The 22,241-nt window shown below is 41.6% G+C and overlaps 1 protein-coding gene across 2 annotated transcripts; it reads right to left on the bottom strand.

Annotated features, from left to right (window-relative positions):
• Positions 1–2,913: 2,913 nt before the first annotated feature.
• On the bottom strand, positions 2,914–10,892 carry c1qtnf9 (C1q and TNF related 9). 2 transcript variants are annotated; one of them, XM_072264303.1, is made up of 4 exons: positions 10,861–10,892; positions 6,961–7,163; positions 6,013–6,075; positions 2,914–4,055 (listed from the first exon to the last, which is right to left on the bottom strand). In XM_072264303.1, the coding sequence occupies exons 2-4, from the start codon at positions 7,124–7,126 to the stop codon at positions 3,286–3,288; spliced, it is 999 nt and encodes a 332-aa protein (XP_072120404.1). In that variant the 5' UTR covers positions 7,127–7,163; positions 10,861–10,892; the 3' UTR covers positions 2,914–3,285. The 2 variants fall into 2 exon arrangements, with proteins under 2 accessions (XP_072120404.1, XP_072120405.1); XM_072264304.1 differs by lacking the exon at positions 6,013–6,075.
• Positions 10,893–22,241: the final 11,349 nt, after the last annotated feature.

Genomic DNA, 22,241 nt, shown 5'->3' with positions numbered 1-22,241 from the left:
TTAAGCTTCAGAGAGGAGCGTCTGAATAACAATGAATTCCATGCAGGGAGGAGTAGAAGTTTCTGCAATAAACAGTTATTTAGTCTGGTATTCCATTTTCTTAATGGCATTGACAACTTTAGTCTTCTGAAATATTGAGCCAAATTTCACAGGAGTTACAATGTAAAATTGTGAATATCAGTGGTCGCCATTGTTACTCCAGGAAACTGATACTTGTTATGGAATTCGTGCACATGCTTGGTGTAATAGTGGGACTGGGATGCCACTATTGTGCACACTGTATTTTATATATATAGAGGTATTCATTTTAACAGCTAGCAAAACACTGCTGGTAAGACGATGATCTCCTCTGGGTTTGTTCACTTTCACTCTCGATCACCTGCACTCTCACAAAGTCCAAATCTGATTCTGGTCCTGTTTATACCAACTGTATCATTATTTGTTGACTGCAATTGCAGAATGCAAATTTCATTACATGTCTCAGATTAATTCTGCAAAGCACAAAGAAGCTGAAAAGGATCACAGTCTACAGGGCCAAACACTCAGTTGTAAGTTAATGGTAAAACAGGAGTGGAAGCAGATTATAAAACCCCAAAATGATTTAAAAAAAAGACAAAGCAGAATTTAAAAACACTTCCTCTGTGTAAGTGTTTTGCAAGTAATACTCAGTCCACTCACCATCTCTCCAAATACAATGAAATATTTTGATGTAAATTAGATCGAAGTTCATACTTACTATATGGATTAATGATATTTGTTTCCCCCTTCCCCCTGCCCCAGTAAGGTCATTGAGCCTAGGGAATAGATAACAACAGAAAATGCTAGAAATACCTGGCAGGTCAGCCAACACTTATGGGGAAAGGACCAGAGAATCAGGCCAATAGTTTTTTTTAAATCAGAGCTGGGGAAGAAGTTATTTCAAACACTTCAAGCTTCAGCAAACTGTCAGTGCTGCAGTAGAACAGATCAAGCTACCATGGAATTTAATGCAGACAAGTGTGAGGAGTTGCATTTTGAGAGAACAAACCAGGGTCGGCCTTACATGGTTAGTGGTCGGGCACAGAGGGATCTAGCTCCATAATTTTTTGGAAGTGCTAAAGAGAGCTGTTGGCACATTGACCTTCATAAATCAAAGTATTGAGTACAGGAGTTAGAATGTTATGTTGAAGTTGTATAAGACATTAGTGAGGCCTAATTTAGAGTTCTGTGTGTAGCTTTGGTCACCTACCTACAGGAAAGATGTAAATAAGGTTAAAAGAATGCAGAGAAAATTTACAAAGATGTTGCCAGGACTTGAGGATGAGTTATACGGAAAGGTTGAATATGTTAGTTATTATTCCTCAGAGTGTAAGAGAAATGGAGACACCTCTTTCTCCCATACTAGGGAGAAAGAGAGCCTGTGATATGTCGAATACTGGTTGAACGAGTAGTCTTTGGAGTACTGCAAATCTGTGTCTTTGCTGTTGCTTCGCTGCACGCTTGAGTGCTCGGTGGTGGGTGCCGATGCTTTTTTTATGCTGGTGGGGGAGGGGAGGGGGGATCGTTGCTTCATTGCTGCTTTTGTGCAGGAGGGAGGGGAGCTCAGGGGGGGCCTTGGGGTTCTAACATTTAACTGTTATTTATTCCTTGGGGGCACTCCTCTGTTTTCGTGGATAGTTGCGAAGAAAAAGCATTTCAGGATGTATATTGTATACATTTCTCTGACATTAAAAGTACCTTTGAAACCTTTTGAAACTTTGAATGAGGAGAGATTTGAGAGAGGTATATAAAATTTTGAGGGGTATAGATGGGGTTAATGCAAACAGGCCTTTTCCACTGAAGTTGGTTGAAATCAGAACTAGAGGTCATGAGTTAAGGGTAAAAGATGAAATATTTAAGGGGAACATGCGGGAGAATTTCTTTACTCAGTAATTGGTGAGAGTGTGGAAAATGCTGTCACCAAAGTAGGCGGTTCGATTTCAACATTTAAGAGAAATTTGGACAGGAGGGGTATGGAGAGCTATAGTGTGGGTCGATGGGACTAGGCAAATTGACAGTTCAGCATGGACTAGAAGGGACGAAGGGCCTGTTTCTGTGCTGCAGTGTTCTTTGACTTAACCAGAACGCAGAGGAAGATGGAAGAAAGACTGCAGGTAGCCAGCAAGATGTTTAAGAAGCACTTCCCCTCTTGGCAAGAAGCAAAGACTCAGGGATGTGGTTAGCCATAACTGATTGCAAAAATTGGGATAATGGAAGGTGGCATAAGTTTTGTGTAACAGTCTACACCAGGTCAGGTTGCCACGGGGATTAATCTCATTTCCAGATCCCACTGCAGTTTCCAGTGTCACCTAATTTAGCCTACCCTTCCTCTCTCAACACTGTTAACCTTTAAATCCTCTAGTCACAGCTGTTCTTCTTCAGAATTGATTCCTTCAAAGATCCCAGAAGTGATAATTAGGTGAATAGTATAGCCAATCGGGTGGCACCAAACCTTTAGCAAGTTGTTGGTGGCTAAGATTGTGCACACACTGAGGAAATAATTTTCTAGTAACGTAGTCCATATTAACACAGATCTCATGCTACCTGCACATAAAATTGCATGAGAAAAATCATTTTAACATTAAATTTCAATGTTAAAAAAACTACTTGTGCATCATAAATATTTGAGGGGGAGAGGGGATTATCAGCCCACATGGCAGATCATCTCATGAAACTTCCAGGGACAAAGCAGTGTTAATACCTGAAGTGAAGTAATTCACAGTGACCCTGTGAATAACCCCTTTTCTTTTTCATGTGGCTGTTAACAGAAGTTAGTGAACATAGGTACAGTCGACGTTTCAGGCCGAGACCCTTTGTCAGGACTAACTGAAGGAAGAGTTAGTAAGAGATCTCTTACTAACTCTTCCTTCAGGGTCTCGGCCTGAAACGTCGACTGTACCTCTTCCTAGAGATGCTGCCTGGCCTGCTGCGTTCACCAGCAACTGTGATGTGTGTTGCTTGAATTTCCAGCATCTGCAGAATTCCTGTTGTTAGTGAACATAATTGCTTTTTCACCGATAACAGTGATTAGACATTCTCTCATCCCTCTCCCATTTTGCGATTTGCTCTGCAACCTCTTCACTCTCTCTGATGAAGGATCTTTGATGAGATCTTCACTGATGCTGACTGTTGAGTGTTTCTGACGTTTTCTGTTTTTATTTCAGATTTCCAGCATTTGTGGGGCTTTAGCTAAAATGTCCAGACAATTTGTTTCTTCCGGGTTGTTGGTTGAATTTACATTCCCAGTGAAAGGTTTACTGAACCTTTTCATTCGTTAAATAGCAGAAACCCTGTAAAAACCGTGTCATCATTGGTATCTGCATACAGCCCGTCGAGAAGGTCACCACCAATGACTTGTAGCCATACTTGATCGCCATGTTGTAACTGCAGCAGTGTGCCCCCTGAAGCCTGATCCTCACTGCTCTGATAACTATCAAATGTATTCAGGGTCTGAATACCATTTTTGTACAGGGAAACCCTTACATGCTTAATGTAGACAGTGATGTGATAGACAAAGTAATAAACCCCAGAAAGTTCACATGTAAATTTCCCTGTGGTAGGGTCATAGTGATTTTGGTTGTTGTAAAAGATTTTTTCAAATTTAATTGGAGTACCTGAACGTGGCATCTTGGAAAACTCTGTCAATCCAACACTGAAAGCACTATTCCTTATCAGGGCATTTTCACCAGTGCTTCCCTTTTCACCTTTCACCCCTTTACTTCCCTTTACACCTTGAATTCCAGGATTCCCACTTGATCCTTTGGGGCCCACTTCTCCTTTTGGACCTGGCAAACCCTTAGGTCCTACAGGACCTGGTAATCCAATGTCTCCCTGAGCTCCAAAAGGTCCTTCTTCTCCCTTTGGACCTCTAGGTCCTAAATCCCCTTTGATGCCCTGTTTCCCTTGAAGCCCAATTTCCCCCTTTTGTCCTTTAAGTCCAAGTGGCCCAGCAATTCCTTTTGGTCCCATTTTGCCTGGTATTCCTTTAGTTCCTTGTTCTCCTCTTCTTCCTTTTATACCTGGTCCAGCAGGGGGTCCTGGAATCATAAAACATTACAATAATTCTGGAGGCACAGATTGGAAGCGCTCTTTAAAAAAAGTGCTAAGGTTTCCAATCACAAACGAGAAAATCTGCAGATGCTGGAAATCCAAGCAACACACACAAAATGCTGGAGGAACACTTTTCCATAGATGCTGCCTGGTCTGCTGAGTTCCTCCAGCATTTTGTATGAAGTGCGAAAGTTTTTCTATTTTGGTTCATGAATTATACCTGTACGTCAAACTTACACTTTCCTGTTGCCTCCAATCAATTTGTTTTATGTCTTAGTAGAAAATAGCTGATCAGTGCTTATTGCTATTTATGCATAACTCAGAAGGTTACTTTAAAACTTTTGAACACAGTAAATGCAAGATTACTAAGGCACAGTTCATCTTTATCTCTGATTACTGTAATACCATCTTGCAATTCAGAAGAATAAGGGGGGACCCCGTTGAAACCTATTGAATGCTAAAGGCCTTGATAGAGTAGATGTGGAGAGTATGTTTCCTATAGTGGAGGAGCTTCAGACCAGAGAATATTGCCTCAGAATAGAGGGACATACTTATAGAATAGAGATGAAGATGAATTTCTTTAGCCAGAGTGTGGTGAATCTGTGGCATTCATTGCTGCAGGCAGCTGTGGGAACCAGGTCATTGGGTATATCTAAGGCATAGGATGATAGATTCTTGATTGGTCAGGGCATGAATGGATATGGAGAGAAGGCAGGAGAGTGGGACTGAGAAGAAAATGGATCAGCCATGATGAAATGGCAGACCAGACTCGATGGGCCAAATGGCCTAATTCTACGCCTGTAACTAATGGTCTTATGATTTAGATAGATTAGGAGAATAGGCAAAGAAGTGGCAGACGGAATAGTGTATGGAAGAGCGTGGTCAGGCACTTTGGTAGAAGGAATAAAAGCTTTCTAAATGAATATACGTAATACATTAATGAACAAGACCAAGGAAAATAAATGAATATTTTCTAAATGGGGAGAAAATTCAGAAATCAGAGGTACAAAGAGACTTGGGAGTCCTAGTGCAAGATTCACTAAAGGTTAACTTACAAGTTGAGTCAATGGTAAGAAAGGCAAATGTAATGTCAGTACTAATTTCAAGAGGACTAGAATATAAAAGCAAGGATATAATGCTAAGGCTTTATAAGGTATTGGACAGACCACACTTGGAGTAATGTGAACAGTTTTGGGCACCTTATCTAAGAAAAGATATGCTGGCATTAGAGAAGGTCCTGAGGAGGTTCACAAGAACGATCCCAGAATGAAAGTGTTAACATGTGAGGCTATGGGTCTGTACTCACTGGAGTTTAGAAGATTGAGGGGGGATTTTATCTAAGAAAGGATGTGCTGGCATTGGAGAGGGTCCAGTGGAGGTTGGTGAGATCCCAGCAATGAAAGGGTTGATGGTTGAGGAACATTTGACAGCTCTGGGCCTATACTCGCTGGAGTTTAGACAAATAAGGTGGGGGGGGGGCGGAATCTCACTGAAATCTATCAAATATCGAAAGGTCTAGATAGAGTGGAAATGGAGATGATGTTTCCAATGGTGGGGGAGTCCAGGTCTAGAGGGCATAACCTCAGAATGGAAGGACGTCCCTTTAGAACAGCAATGATGGGGAATTGTTTTTGTCAGAGGGTGGTGAATTTGTGGAACACATTGCCGACAGATGGGTGTAGAACCAAAATCATTGTGTATATTTAAAGCAGAGGGTGTAAGTTCTTGATTGGTAAGGGTGTCAAATGTTGTGGGGAGAGGGCAGGAGAATGGGGTTGAATAGGATAAATCAGCCATGATGGAATGGTGGAGACTTGATGGGCCGAATTGCCTAATTCGGCTTCTATGTCTTATGGTGTAAAAAGGCCACCTCCACTTACACTATAGAATGCTGCCAGGCCAGATGAAATGTGAAGCATGAACTTCATGCATAGTGGCTCCTACCTGGCTTTCCAGGTTCACCTTTAAGCCCCTGAGGTCCCATGGGTCCACATTTCCCAACTTCACCTATTTAAAGAAGTTATGTCAGAATTATTTTACCATATCTTTTTGCAAGTCCAAATATGTAGAATTCTGTGTGGCCTAATACAGCTTCAAAGGCAAGGTTAATCCCTGGATCTGGAGCATGCTGGTGTAGAAATTAATAGAATAGTTTATCACAACTCATTTAGAGTTTACTCAGAATTAACCTACAGTTTTGCAATGGTTGAGTAGAACATTCTGCATGGCATTTGCCAATAATAAATAAATAAAAATTCTTTGGAAATCTAGAAAATATAAGGCAGGCCTCCATTTAAGAGATAAATGATTCGCTACACCATACAATGGCCAGAGAACACATCACTTATATCTAACACACATCGTGTGCAGTTTGATTATCGTATAGTTTAGTGTCCTTTAATTAGCACACATTATAATCTTGAAATTTCTTCAGATAAGTACCAGAATAACATTTTAACAGCAAGCTAAACTGGATGTAGAAACATTAATTGATTAACATTTGACATTCAGTGGATTATTGTGAATAGAGCACTTATTGGCACATTTACCCCTGCTTCAGCCCCACAAGTTGAAAATAAACATTGTTTCATTATTGCAATTATTGAAATATCTTCATGATTGACAGAGGTTTAAAAGTTCTGAGTCTTGGTTTTCTAAGTTCATGTTTCTTCACTGATTTACAATGACAGTTTGAGCTGTACTCAAACTGCAACTGTATGAAGTTGCTTAAGATTTTGAAGGAAATTCTGGCATTTGAAATCTGATGTCAGCAAATTAAGAGCACAGGTCCTGACCAGAATTGAAAACTTGGTAAGAGAGGTGTTCACATGGTAGACCGTGTAAGGCTCCAGTTATGAAAAGCAATAAAGCCCCATTGTCACATCACTCTACCTGTGTCTCCTTTGTCACCCTTGGAGCCATCCCGCCCATCTCTTCCAGGAATGCCATTATGACCAGGGTTTCCAGGAATTCCAGGATGTCCAGCTCTGCACAAGTCCGTTCCAATCATCTCAACATTCACCAGAGAAATTGATACAAAAAGCAACCAAATCTGCATCTTGGATTCAAATCCTCAGAGCTTTGACACTGCAAACCTAAAGACAGTAATCAAAAGAATTTCACTGCAGGCTGTGGAACTGAAAAACCAAGCAATGATTTTGGTTTAAAGAAAGTTATTACTGCAAAATTATTTTGAAATCCTTTGATGATGGAAAGGAAATTTGTTGTGGGTGGTATGGTATTACAAGATATGCAAACATATTTGACAGAGTAAGTGGAGGATGGATAGCTAAATTAGATGAACAAGGCAGACCAAGTGAAACCTAAGGAATTAAAGACTTTGGTAAGCATGCAGAGTGGTCAGTTGAATGGGTTCAGAACTATTACAATGATTGTTGGCCAAAGACCAACCAAATGGGAATCAGAAAGTACATTTGTAAATGATTTATTGAAGAAATAACTACGGCTGAAAAAAAATCAGACGATGCTAGAAACATTTAGTATGTCAAACAAATTGAGTTAACATTTCAGCTTGAAGACACTTCATCAGATCAGAGACAGACAGATAAAAAACATATATATACTTTTAAGGAAACTGTCAGGAAGGATGAGTGGGACAAAAGGAATATCCATGATGGGGTAAGAGTGGGATTGCAGGGTTTGAGTCTTCTGGTGAAATGATCAATGAGGACAGTTCAAGTCTGATGATGTTTCTTTGAAGGTGTTACATATTGCTTACGCCAGAGCTGGGAGAAACATCAAGTGGGTCATTTTCTCTGCTGGAGAGAGAAAACAGGCAAATGACCTGAAGCAGAAATGACAGTTCTAAAGCAGGCAGAGAATGTGAGAGAGCTATCGTTGGAATATATAATATTGAGTCTTGTAGGATGGAATATGTCCAAATGAGGAGCTGGTCCTCAAGTTCATGTTGGGCTTTGCCGTAACAGCGCAGGCAGGAGATTACAGACAAAAAGATCTAGAGGAGTGGGATGGTGAACGACACTGCAAGGCTATAGAAGCTTACAGTTGTGGATTAATTACTGGAGTCTTCCAAAGTAATCATCCAATCAGCGTTTAGTTCTTCTGATGTAGAGTAGACCACTTTGTGAACATGAATAAACTTGTTCTGATAGAGACAATGGATTGAAGTCTACTGACCTCTGCTGGAAAACAGAGAGAAGTGATATATGTAAAGCATCTTTATAATCTAATAATAACTTCCAGACTTCTCGAGGCAATGCTTACATAATTACATGAACACTGAAATGTGAGCTGGTAGGCTTAATTCCAACATTCCAATTCCCAGCATTGCTTCTCAGTTGCCTTCAAAGGACCTGAGTAGTGGATGTCAACTGATAAGGTTGTATGCGTAACTCGCACAATAGCTGGTTGCTACTTTCTGAAGGGGGACTTTTAAGCTCCTTTACACTTCTTTGGCCTCAAGTCTTCTTGGTCTTTCTCTTTCTGTGTGCACCTCCCCAATCCACCACTCCCCTCCATAACATAGGTCTGGCAGCAGACCCTGGGTATCTTCAGGATCAGGGTCTATACAGTTTATCATTTGTTTGGAAGATGATACAATCAATGGTGGAACCAACATTTATTGTCCATGAGAAGGATAGGGAGCCACCTTCCTGAACAGCTACAGACTATGAAAGTTTCCCACAAGGATGTTAGATTTGAAGTTTCAGGGCTTCTCGAAGTTCCCTGTAATAGTGAAGGGATGATGATTGTTGTGTATTTAATATTTCAATAATATTTGAGTAATCTTGTATATATAAATATATATATTTCATTAATAATTTTTGTCCATTTACATAATTCATTACAGGTTATATGTATAAATACGTGAATTTTATGTATTGCGCTGTACCGCTGCCACAAAAAAATATTCACGACATATGTGAGTGACGATTGGTTCTCTATTGTGGACTGAGAGTGGGAAGGGGACAGGGAGAGAGGAATCATGGTTGGAAAAAGGGAAGGGAGAAGGAAGGGAGCAGGAAGCACCAGAGAGACATTCAGTAATAGTCCCACATCCCTCCTGCAGTGCTCCACCCTCTTTTGTCGCTCAACATTCTTTGCTCCCGCAAGATTTACAAACTCGCTCTCCACTCCACATTGGCAAATACAGTACTGCGCAAAAGTCCTAGGCATCCTATCTATACATACTGTGTGTATCGAAGACTTTTGCACAGTACTGTATATAGGTGAATGTACACATTCTTTCTCCCAAGGTTGGAGAATCAAGAACTAGACAACATAGGCTTATGGTGAAAGAGAAGAGATTTATTAAGAACCAGAAGGGCAACATTTTCAGCCAGAGGTGGTCTGCATATGGAATAAACCACCGGAGGAAGTGATTAAGGGAGGTACAATAGCGATGTTAAAGAACACTCAGAGAGGTAGATGGATAGGAAAAGTTAAGGGGAATATGGGCCAAATGTAGGCAAGTGGGACAAGTTTAGATGGGAACCTTGGTTGTCATGGACCAGTTGGGTCAAAAGGCCTAGTTCTTGCTGCATTTAATACAAAAACACAGTGGTGAATTATACTTGAACATTGATACGTATTTTGTTGTATGAGCTATTTACAAATTCCAGTAAAGTAAGTTAAATATGAGTCTAATTATCTCAAATTTTAAGGCAATACTTATCACAGAGTTTTACAAAACCACCAGCAAAACAAATTTACAAGTTGTAACTTTAGATCCCTGATAGAACTCACCTACAAGGTGGAGGTTGTAGAACAAGACCCACTCCAGAATCTAGACAGCAGTATATCACCCAGGTGGCTTCAGTCCAGTGCAAAGAATGTACCACTACTGAAAATTCAGACTAATGACTGACCCATTCACCTTCACAGGTGGATGAAAAAGATACCTTGGTGCTAGTGCCTGAGACATTTATCCCTCAAACAAGTGCACTAAATTAGACTCTATCAAATAGTACAAAATCAGAATAGCTCAACCTCTAGAGACATAAAATTAGCTCTAAAGAAATTTGGGATATCTTAAACCTGCAGAAGGCACAAATCCTTTACTTCAATTGTATTAACAATAATCAAAAAAGCTTGTATCTTCACACACGACTTGCACTCACAGTTCTGCGCTGCATTAGTGGATAAGACAGCACTACAGTTAAAGCTGAGACCTCTGCTCAACATGCAACATGATCACAATTTACAGCTGTTTTATCTCATTCCATCTCCATGCACATAACACTACAACTACATTACTTCCTTAGCAACCTTGTTGCTGTACTTAATGTCTGAGCAATTTGATCACCAAAATATTTTTTGTGTTTTAAAGACCTAGAAGAAGGACATTCAGTGTATTGAGTTCAAAGAGTAACCCCTTTAGTCCCATTCCTTCAATTATTTCAGTGCAACCTATTTTCTCTAATATACCCATCAACTTCCCTGTGATTCTCCTGTCACCATCTACACTGAGGACAACTTATATTTTCCAATTAATCCACATGTATGTCCTCACGATGTTGGAGGAAACCAGCACACTCAAGGAAAACCCTCGCAATCACAAGGAAAATCCGCAAACTCAATATAGGCAGCCCCTGAAGTCAGCACTTCAGATGGGTCACTGAAATTCTGCAGCACATTGCACCTCACCTAAATACAGACATTAATCCAAGTACTATTAAGTACATCATTTAAAGTTATGTTGAATATAATTTCACTTTGTATAGATGGGTTTTAAATGAGAATGATTGAAAAAGTGAAAATAAATTGTAATTCACGCAGTATATTTAATTAAATAAAGCACTACCAACTTACTGTATCAGCTGCCACCTCTGTGTGGACACACTTCCAAATGCACCATTCCAAATAAAAATCAAAATTTCCAAGTATAATTAGTAAACCATATTAATTATTGATAAATGCAATCTATCAAAGACAAACTAGAAAAAAAAGAGTTCCAATGATATCCCTCCTACTCGAGTTAAACAGCTTCAATTTTAATAAATGATTAATAATTATGTTGGCAAATTCCTAGTTTTAGGAAAACAAATTACTTCTTGGTTCACCAGATCCTGTTTCTCTGGTAGGACTGTGAAAAATTTATCAAAGTTCTATACTTACTTGGCTCAGAGCAGGTTGTAAAAAGTTGTGGATTGAGAAAGGTCACTTTGTTCAATGGGTCTTTTCTGACCAAGAGAGATCACAACTCACATCAAATTGTTGCAGTCTCCTCTATTTTCCAACCCTTCTGATATTAATAGATCTGAAATACATTTTATCTTTAGCTTTAGTAGAAATAACCAATAATTTCTTATAGTTTTCCTTTCAGCTCTGTCTTCTAATTTTGATGACTTTCCTACAAATCCACTTCCAGGAATTAGCTGGACCATTTCTAGTTGTATGTCTAACTGGTGAACATCAGGAAGAACAAAGTTGCAAGGAAGGTATGACAGACCACCCCACCCAACATGTTTCTTGCCCAATGTCCTATTTTCCAGCTTGGTTCACGGGTAAAATTCAGAATCAACAGGCAAACCTCAACCTTTCTCAAGGTTATATCAGGACAATGAAATTCTAGAGCTGATTTAGATTATAAAGGCAGAGATATTAGGCATCAAAGCAGGCATGAAGGTAAATAAACTGCTGGACCTGATGAGATGCATGGGTGTGATTGGAGCCAAAGCGGGAGATTTCTGTGTCCTTGATAGAAATATTTAAAAACAAACAGGAGACAAGCTCCAGATGCTGGAAATCCAAGCAACACATACAAAATGCTGGAGGAACTCGGCAGGCCAGGGAGCATCTTTGGAAAAGAGTACAGTCGACGTTTTGGGCCGAAACCCTTCAGCAGGACTGAAGAAAAAGAAATGAAGAGTCAGAGTTAGAAGGGGGGGGAGGGAGAAATACGAGGTGATAGGTGAAACCAGGAGGGGGGGCGTGGAGGGGTGAAGTAAAGAGCTGGGAAGTTGTTTGGTGAAAGAGATACAGGGCTTGAAAAGGTTGAGTCTAATAGGAGAGGACATAAGGCCATGGAGGAAAGAAAAGGGGGAGGAGCACCAGAGGGAGGTGGTAGGCAGGCAAGGAGATAGGGTGAGAGAGGGAAAAGGGGCTGGGGAATGGTGAAGAGAGGGGGGATGACCGTTACCGGATAGCCATTAGAGAAATCGATGTTTGTGCCATCAGATTGGAGGCTAGCCAGATAAAATATAAGGTATTGCGCCCCCAACCTGAGTGTAGCCTCATCGTGGCAATAGAGGAGGCCATGGATGACATGTCAGAATGGGAAGTGGAATTAAAATGGGTGGCTAAAATGGAGATCCCGCTTTCTCTGGCAGACGGAGCATAGATGCTCTGTGAAGCGGTCTCCCAATCTACATCCAGTCTCACCGATGTACAGGAGCCACACTGGGAGCATCGGATACAGGAGATGACCGCAACAGAATCACTGGTGAAGTGTCACCTCACCTGGAAGGACTGTTTGGGGCCCTGAATGGTAGTGAGGGAGGAGGTGTGGGAACACTTGTTCTGCTTGGGGGGAAGATCAGTGGGGAGGGATGAACAGACAAAGGAGTCACATTGGGAGCGATACCCCCGGAAAGCCAGGGGGACGGGATTTAAATTTTTATTGGCTACAGGTGAGATGCTAGATGAGTGCAATACAGTAAATGTGGTACTTTATTCAAGAAGGACAACAAAAGTAAGTGAGGTAGTCACAAGCAAATTAATTGTAATGCCAATGGAAAAGTCCTGAGGGATAGGATTAATTGCTTGGAAAGGCAGGGATTGATCTGGGATAGTTTCCATCGATCAGTATGTGGGAGATCCAGTGTGACTAATCTAATTTTTTTCTAAAAAAGAGGTATCTATGATGAAGGCAGATCAACTAAATGTGGATTTCTTTTACAAAGTCTGACATGGAAGGATGATCCAAGAAGATTAGAGCACATGGGATCCAAGTCAGAATTGGAACTAAAAGTAGTTTCCTAACATGAGACAGAGGATAATGGTGGAGGGTTGTTTTGTGATTACGAAGCACAACCAGGGGGTACCACCACAGGAGTTTGCTTCAGTGTCTATTTATCTGTTTGTGATCCCAATGAACAAGCAAACTTGGTACAAAAAGGGATTTAGTGCTTTCCTGGCGTATATAACTCTTCACGGTTTTCCAGCTGGGTACAGGTATCGATTTTAACCAACGTTTCAAAGACAAACTCTGCCATCTTCATCAGGGATTATGTCCAGGCATGTCCAGTCCAGTGGTATATATACCTCTGTTGTCCATCCCTCCTGATTGGTTAGTCCCACCTTGTTTACAATTGAATTTCAGTTCTTACTTAGAGTGAAGCTTTTGTCTTTGTTAAAATTCTTTTTCTCTGTTTTATTTCAATGGCTTCCTTCACCAGGTGGTCAGTTCATTGTTAATTGCTACATCACTGGTAAGCTTATCTATCAGTGTTTACGTGTAAACACTTGAAGGATATTTGTAAAGACTTTCAACAATTTATCAACATGGTTTGCAATTTCAATTGTTGAAACTAGGTTTCTCCCAGCTGAACCCTGTTTTACATTCTCCATCAATCCACTCACCTTCTCCAAATCAATGCAAACACGAGGAATTCTGCAGATGCTGGAAATTCAAGCAACACACATCAAAGTTGCTGGTGAATGCAGCAGGCCAGGCAGCATCTCTAGGAAGAGGTACAGTCGACGTTTCGGGCTGAGACCCTTCATCAGGGCTAACTGAAAGAAGAGCTAATAAGAGATTTGAAAGTGGGAGGGGGATGGGGAGATCCGAAATGATAGGAGAAGACAGGAGGGGAAGGGATGGAGCCAAGAGTTGGACAGGTGATTGGCAAAAGGGATATGAGAGGATCATGGGACAGGAGGCCCAGGGAGAAAGAAAAAGGGGAGGGGGGAAAACCCAGAGGATGGGCAAGGGGTATAGTGACAGGGACAGAGGGAGAAAAAGGAGATAGAGAGAGAAAGAATGTGTGTATTAAATAAATAACGGATGGGGTATGAGGGGGAGGTGGAGCATTAGTGGATGTTTGAGAAGTCAACGTCATGCCATCAGGTTGGAGGCTACCCCGACGGAATATAAGGTGTTGTTCCTCCAACCTGAGTGTGGCTTCATCTTGACAGTAGAGGAGACCGTGGATAGACATATCAGAATGGGAATGGGACGTGGAATTAAAATGTGTGGCCACTGGGAGATCCTGCTTTCTCTGGCGGACAGAGCGTAGATGTTCAGCAAAGCGGTCTCCCAGTCTGCGTCGGGTCTCACCAATATATAAAAGGCCACATCGGGAGCACCGGACGCAGTATATCACCCCAGCCGACTCACAGGTGAAGTGTTGCCTCACCTGGAAGGACTGTCTGGGGCCCTGAATGGTGGTAAAGGAGGAAGTGTAAGGGCATGTGTAGCACTTGTTCCACTTACAAGGATAAGTGCCAGGAGGGAGATCAGTGGGGAGGGATGGGGGAGACGAATGGACAAGGGAGTCGCATAGGGAGTGATCCCTGCGGAAAGCGGAGGGGGGGTAGGAAAAGATGTGTTTAGTGGTGGGATCCCGTTGGAGGTGGCGGAAGTTACGGAGAATAATATGTTGGCCTCCTATATATTGGTACTGCATCCGGTGCTCCCGATGTGGCCTTCTATATGTTGGCGAGACCCGACGCAGACTGGGAGATCATTTCGCTGAACACCTATGGTCTGTCCACCAGAGAAAGCAGGATCTCCCAGTGGCCACACATTTTAATTCCACGTCCCATTCCCATTCTGATATGTCTATCCATGGCCTCCTCTACTGTCAAGATGAAGCCACACTCAGGTTGGAGGAACAACACCTTATATTCCGTCGGGGTAGTCTCCAACCTGATGGCATGAACAGTGACTTCTCAAACTTCCGCTAATGCCCCACCTCCCCCTCGAACCCCATCCGTTATTTATTTATTTATATACACACATTCTTTCTTTCTCTCTCTCTCTCCTTTTTCTCCCTCTGTCCCTCTCACTACACCCCTTGCCCATCCTCTGGGTTCCCCCCCCCCCACTTTTCTTTCTCCCTGGGCCTCCTGTCCCATGATCCTCTCATATCCCTTTTGCCAATCACCTGTCCAGCTCTTGGCTCCATCCCTCCCCCTCCTGTCTTCTCCTATCATTTTGGATCTCCCTCTCCCCCTCCCACTTTCAAATCTCTTACTAGCTCTTCTTTCAGTTAGTCCTGACGAAGGGTCTCGGCCTGAAACGTCGACTGTACCTCTTCCTAGAGATGCTGCCTGGCCTGCTGTGTTCATCAGCAACTTTGATGTGTGTTGCTTGAATTTCCAGCATCTGCAGAATTCCTCGTGTTTGTGTATCTTGTGCAGTTCTGTTCACCAAGGAAGGATGTGGAGGATTTGGGGCAGGCGCAGAACAGGTCCACGTACTAGGATGCAACCTGGATTGGAAAGTATTAGCTTTTAGAGGAGGTTGGACAAAGCTGGATTGTTTTTGCTGGAGAATCAAAGGCTGAGGGGAGACCTGACACAAGTATATAAGATTATCAGAGGTACAGGGTAGATATTCAGGGTCTTTCTCCCAGGTGGAAATGTTAAATACTGTTTTATGTTTCTGTAATGAGGCATTCTCCATGGACCACCAAGTCATCCCTTTGTGATATTGGCTCTGTTTTTGCTTTCCATTAGTCAGGTATGCTGGGCATGTTTACACAACATAGACAAAGAAACCATAACACGAGAAATTCTGCAGATGCTGGAAATTCAAGCAACACACATCAAAGTTGCTGGTGAACGCAGCAGGCCAGGCAGCATCTCTAGGAAGAGGTACAGTCGACGTTTCGGGCTGAGACCCTTCATCAGGACCCTTCGAAGGGTCTCGGCCCGAAACGTCGACTGTACCTTTTCCTAGAGATGCTGCCTGGCCTGCTGCGTTCACCAGCAACTTTGATGTGTCTTGCGACAAAGAAACCAGTTTGTTTTCTCTTTCCACCTTCTGACACATCATGTTTCACAGCTGTGATATTAGTGATACATAACACAGACCAGGAAGTATATATTCTTCCATCTGCCACGTTAAGTTCAATGGACCGTAAGACATAGGAGCAGAATTAGGCCATTCAGCTCACCAAGCCTTCTCCGCCATTGCATCATGCCTGAGCCCGGATCCCATTCAACCCCATTCACCCGCCTTCTCGCCATATCCTTTGATGCCCAGATCAATTAAGAATCATTTTCCAGTGCTCCAATATCAACTCTCATCTCCCTTTTATTCTTATATAAACAGAAAAAAAACTTACAGTATCCTGCTTTATACTATTGTCTAGTTTGCCCTCGTATTTAATCTTTTCCCTTCTTATGACTTTTTTAAAAAGTTGTCTTTTATTGTATTATAAAAATTCCCAATCACTTTTGCTACCTTAAATGCCCTTTTCTTGGCTTTTATGCAGTATTTAACTTCCTTTGTCAGCCAGAGTTGCCTAGCTGTGCCATTTGAGAACAACTTCTGTAGGATATATCTATCCTGCACTTTGTGAACTATTCCCAGGAACTTCAGCCACCTCTGCTCTGCTGTCACCCCCACCAGCATCCTCCTCCATTCCACCTGGGCAAGCTCCTCTCCCATGCCTCTGTAATTCCCTTTATTCCATTGTGATGCTGATACATGTGATTTATGCTTTTCCCTCTCAAATTGCAGTACAAATTCAATCATCTTATGATCACTGCCTCCCAAGGGTTCCTTTATGTTAAGCTCCCTAATAAAATTTGGATTATTACATAACACCCAATCTAAGATAGCCTTTCCCCAAGTAGGCTCAAGCACATGCTGCATGAAAAAGTCATCTCACATTCAACAAATTCCCTATCTTGTGATCCAACACCAACCTGATTTTCCCAATCCCCTTGCATATTGAAGTTTCCCATTACAATTGTGGTATTACCCTTATTACATGCCCTTTCAGCTCCCTTTGCAATCTCAGCCCTACATCTTGGCTACTATTTGGTGGCCTACGTATGATTCACATAATTTTTTTTTACCCTTGCCGCTTCTTAACTCCACCCACAAAGATTTGACATTCTCTGACCCGATGTCACCTCTTTCTAAAGATGTAATTCCATCTCTTACCAACCGAGCCACATAACTGCCTATGCTTTCCTGCCTGTCCTTTCGATACAAGGTGTATCCTTTGATATTAAGCTCCCAACTATAACCTTCTTTCAGCCACAACTCAGTGATGCCCACATCATTCCGACCAATCTCTAATTGAGGCATGAATTTGTCCACCTTATTCCGATTGCTTAGTGCATTTAAATACAGCACCTTCAGACCTGCATTATTTGCCCTTTTGAATTTTGCCACTGTGGTACGATTAACTCTTTGCTCTGTCTGCATTTGTACCCAGTCATTGGTTTGTTCTTCCTTACATTCATGTTACACCCAACATCTACTTGTAAACCTGCTGGCCCATATCATATTGGTTCCCATCCCCCTACCATGTTAGTTTAAACCACTCCCAACAGCTCTAGTAAACCTGCCCACAAGGATATTGGTTCCTCTTGGATTCAAGTACAACCCATCCCTTTTGTATAGGTCACACCTGCCCCAGAAGAGGTCCCAATTATCCAGAAATCTGAAGTCCTGCCCCCTGCTCAAATTCTTCAGCCACAGACTTATCTGCCACCTCATTCTATTCCTATCCTTGCTGTCACGTGGTATCGTCAGCAATCCCAAGATTACTACCCTTGAGGTCCTGCTTCTAAACTTCCTTCCGAATGCCCTGCATTCTGCTTTCAGGACCTCCCCCTTTTTCTATGTCATTGGTACCAATATGTAGCAGGACTTCTGGCTGCTCACCCTCCCTTTTCAGGATACTGTGGACATCTTGGACCCTGGCACCTGGGAGGCAATCTACTATCTGTGTTTTCTTGTGCACCCACAGAATCGCTTATCTGTCCCCCTGACTGTAGAATACCCTATATTACTGGTGCCATCCTCGCCAGTTCCCTAGCCTTCTGAGCCACAGGGCCAGACTCAGTGCCAGAGGCGCAACCACTGTTGCTTCCCCTGGGTAGGTCATTACCCGTCCCCCCGAACAGAACTAAAAATGGAGTACTTATTGTTGAGTGGGACGGCCACAGGGGTGCTCTCCACAATCTGACGTTTTCCTTTTCCTCTCTAGGCTGTCACCTGTTTATCTGTCTTCTGTAGCCTTGGGGGGACTACCTCCCTGGAGCTGCTGTCTATCACTCCTTCCCTTCCCTAACAAGGTAAAGGTCATCGAGCTGCAGCTCCAGTTCCCTAACACGATCTCTAAGGAGTTGCATCTCTGTGCACTTGGTGCAGATGTGGCCATCAGAGAGGCTGGAAGTCTCCTGGAAATCCCACAGCCGACACCCTGGCCCCGCAGATATACCCCCTATTCTTTCAGGAGTTAAGTAAGAAAAAGAAATGAGAAATGAACCCACCTACTTACCTGACTTCTACCTGTTCTTGCCAAAACCTGGTGAGTCAAAGCCTTACTACTCTCACTCAGACTGCTCCGCTAGATGGTACCTCTCTTTTATGGAGACTGGGATTTTCAAGGTCCGCTCCAGATCTGTGCGGGAATGCTCCTACTGCGTCTGTGCTGCTGTCAAGCCAAAGATTCCTGCTGAAAACTGGCTGCTTTTTCAAACTCCACTCGAGACCTGTGTGGGAACGCTTCTATTGCATCTGTGCTACTGTAGATAAACTGTCATTTGGTCTCATCCCACCATTGATAATCCCTTTGATCTACATGTCACTGCTTCTGGAAACCAATTTGTTTTCTCTTTCCACATTCCCACACAACATGTTGTACCTGACTCTTTCCACTGATTCTGACCTGCTGGGTACTTCTAGCATTTTTTGTTTTTATTTCTGAATTTAGATCTTTTTGCCCTTTTTTGTGTGTGGTGTGATTCTACTGTTAAATTTTGTGAAAATATTTAAAGCAGATGGATAAACTTTGAGGGAGAATTTATGGTGAAGTTTGGCCCCAAGGTGTCACAATTTCAGTTTTCTGTTAAAATAGAGTTACACCACCAATAAGAAAATTTCATGATAAGAGTAAATAGACCATACCTGAACCCAACTTTATATAACCACTTCTCAGAAAAAGCAGGCAATAATGTTGAAATTTATCAACACCAGTATAGTCTTTGAACAATTGAGGGAAAGAGAATTTGAAGGTGAAGATCTCAAACCTAGCAAAAACCTCATGGTCCACTGGGTGGGAGTGAAGGGGTGAACCTGCCCTCCTATAAGATTCTCATACATGAACTGCCTACAGAAAGCACCTTAATGCACCAGAAAGATGCACCAATATTATCACTACAGAATCCTTCGAAGCCACAGGATAAACTAGAGAGCCAACATAGCAACCTCTCACAGGCCTACAGATCCATCATTGATGACCTAATTATAGCTCCAAGTTATCTGCATGCCCAACAACAAACTCCTAAAACAGACACTCCACTCCAAACTCTGCTATGGAAACCAATTACCAGGTAGAGAGAAAAATAGAATCAAAGCCTCACTGGACAAAAATTAAAACAACACCTTAATAAAACCACGGCCCACAACAACTCAATGCGGAGGAGCATTCAGGGGGGCATTGAGAATCTTGAGTTCTGCATCAGGAACACCCAGTAGCTCAGTGTAAATGGTGGAAGGGGTGTGTCACCTCGCAATCCACTGACTCATTTGGCACATCTTGATTCATCTGCAAAAGAATCTAAAATTTATCATCCTCATCAGTCACCTTAAAACTACAGACCCAGAGTAGGAGCAGGTCATCTTTGACCCTGAGGTAATGACTACTCCAGAGGAAAATTAAGATGGAATAAATTTATAGCATTAGATGATACTTGGTATAAATTCGAGCAACACACACAAAATGCTGGAAGAACTCAACAGGCCAGGCAGCACCTAGGAAAAGGGTGCAATCAAAGTTTTGTGTCTTGTTTGTACTTGGTATAAATTCATAGGTATGTCTATTTTAACCAAATTCTTGTAGCAAGGACACATCTGAAGAATATTGAAGAAATGAATTATGAAAATAATATAGAACCAAATAATGAAGAGTAGACAAAAGCCAACCAGGTTGAGTAAGGCTGTAATATTGATCTTCAGATCAATAAGTTAACACAACAGCAGAGACCCACATAGTTCAAAACATCACTGTTGCATATACGCAGAACACTTTCCACATGGAAACCATTGTGATACATCTGTGTGCGTTTATGTAAACAAGTCATTAGTATGTAACATCATCTTCACAGACAAGACAAAAGCACCAGTTGTCTGTTTTTAGCCAGGAGTAAAGTACATGCCCTTGTCTGAAACCCCTGGTGTATTACAATGAGATTTTTATAGTTAGACCTTGGCAGGACCACAAGTGTAGGTTACAAATTTCAAACACACTACATATGCTCTCAATTTTAGTGTAACACTCAAGCCTCCATCTACACTTTCCCTCTGCATCAGAAGTTCTTTGATCAGGAGTATTCTTCTCCCCCTATATATCGAGTTCTCTCTTCACACTTTAAAAATCATATTCTACCTTGAAACCTTAGCTCTAATTTACTTTCAGTGGGAACTGCCAATATGGATACATTGAACTTTTACTTCTCCATCATTCCACCTAATCCATTTCCCTGAAAATTCAGCTCTGAATTTTTCTGATACATCTACTTGGTTAAGAGTGAACAGCAGCAATTCTGTATCTTCCCCTTGCTTCCCAAACAGCACAACTTTCTAAAGGACCTTGAACAACAATCTCAGATTTCCACAAAGGCCCCTCAAAAGTTTTCTTCCACTTTTTATTCTGGATCCATAAGCGGGACAGCTTGTTTTATTTCCTTCTATCACAACTATTTTTCTGTCTCTACACCAGTCTTTAGCAATATCAGTGCCTTTTCCCTGTTAGGTTTCTAAACACTTGTGTCGACATCACTCACTCTGATGTTTACAGGCACTTTTAAAACAGGAAAACAGCAAATAGTCCTCTAAGCTGCTGGCTGGGACACTCTGTAAACAACTGATTGATTTAGGTGCTCAATTCTTCATCTAGATTCACTCCAAAGGAGCCACTTGCAGTAAGTTCAGTGGATTCCAGTTAATTGGGACACATGGGGATTAATTAAGTGGCTGCCCCAATTAGCCAAAGTTTCCTGGAAATAATTAAGATATATTAAAAAAACCGAGTAATAAATTATGTATTTAAATGAAATACAGAACAAATTAGAACATTAGCAATACCTCTTCAGTACTATAAAACTGTGCATTAGTTCCTAATAGTTATCAACAGAGGAATTCATCCAGTGTACGCTGCCGTGTTGTTTTGATTGACTCTAAATAAACAAAATCAGGACAGCCACCTAGTGCAAATAATGGACTGTCTTCATACAATGCTTTTGACAAGTGCATCCTCCAAATCTTTATTTTCATTGTAACACTTAAGATGATTGTTGAAACCTTCAAAATTTTCAGTTTCTAACTTGCTGAAGTAATGAAATCATTTCAAAGTTCAAAGTACATTTATTATCAAAGTACGTACAACCTTGAGATTCACCTTCTTAGACTCCCAGCCATTCCTGGCATCTTCAAGCCTGAATGGTTGAAACCACAGTGAGCAAAACTGTTTTTCTCGCCAACTATCAGTGACAAAAGAAATCACTGCTTTTTGAACACAAGTCCATGCAACTGACACCATTTAAAAACTGTTCGCTCTGAGCAGTCTGTAGAGTCTAATGACCACACAACTGGCGTCAGTTAGAAACAGTTTTGCAACAGCCTCCATTAAACAGTACAGTGTCCCAAACAAATGGAGGGAATCCTGGCTATTTTCTTAATTAGATTTTGGTCTTTAATAGTTGTCCTAAATAAGCAGCTGCCCTGATTAACCGATATCCCAATTAACTGGAGTCCACTCTACGTAGTAGCACTGATGCTTAATATACTGTGATCCAAAACCTCAGGAAAGAATGAAGGAGTAAAGAGAAGATAAGTTCCAATATATTGTACTGCAATTAAAAAAAAACTGTTGACTCATTTAAAGGCACGAAGTAAGCCAGAACATATTGATCAGTTTGCTGGCTATCAAAGATTCTATAAGGATTTGATTTCAAGTGTTTTTGATAGTAACATTGAACCATTTAATCTATCAAAAATATTA

The sequence above is a fragment of the Mobula birostris genome, chromosome 7 (genome assembly GCF_030028105.1).
Source record: "Mobula birostris isolate sMobBir1 chromosome 7, sMobBir1.hap1, whole genome shotgun sequence".
Classification (NCBI taxonomy): Eukaryota; Metazoa; Chordata; class Chondrichthyes; order Myliobatiformes; family Myliobatidae; genus Mobula; species Mobula birostris.
The sequence above is the reverse complement of the archived record's forward strand: the minus strand, read 5'-3'. Positions and strand labels throughout refer to the sequence as shown.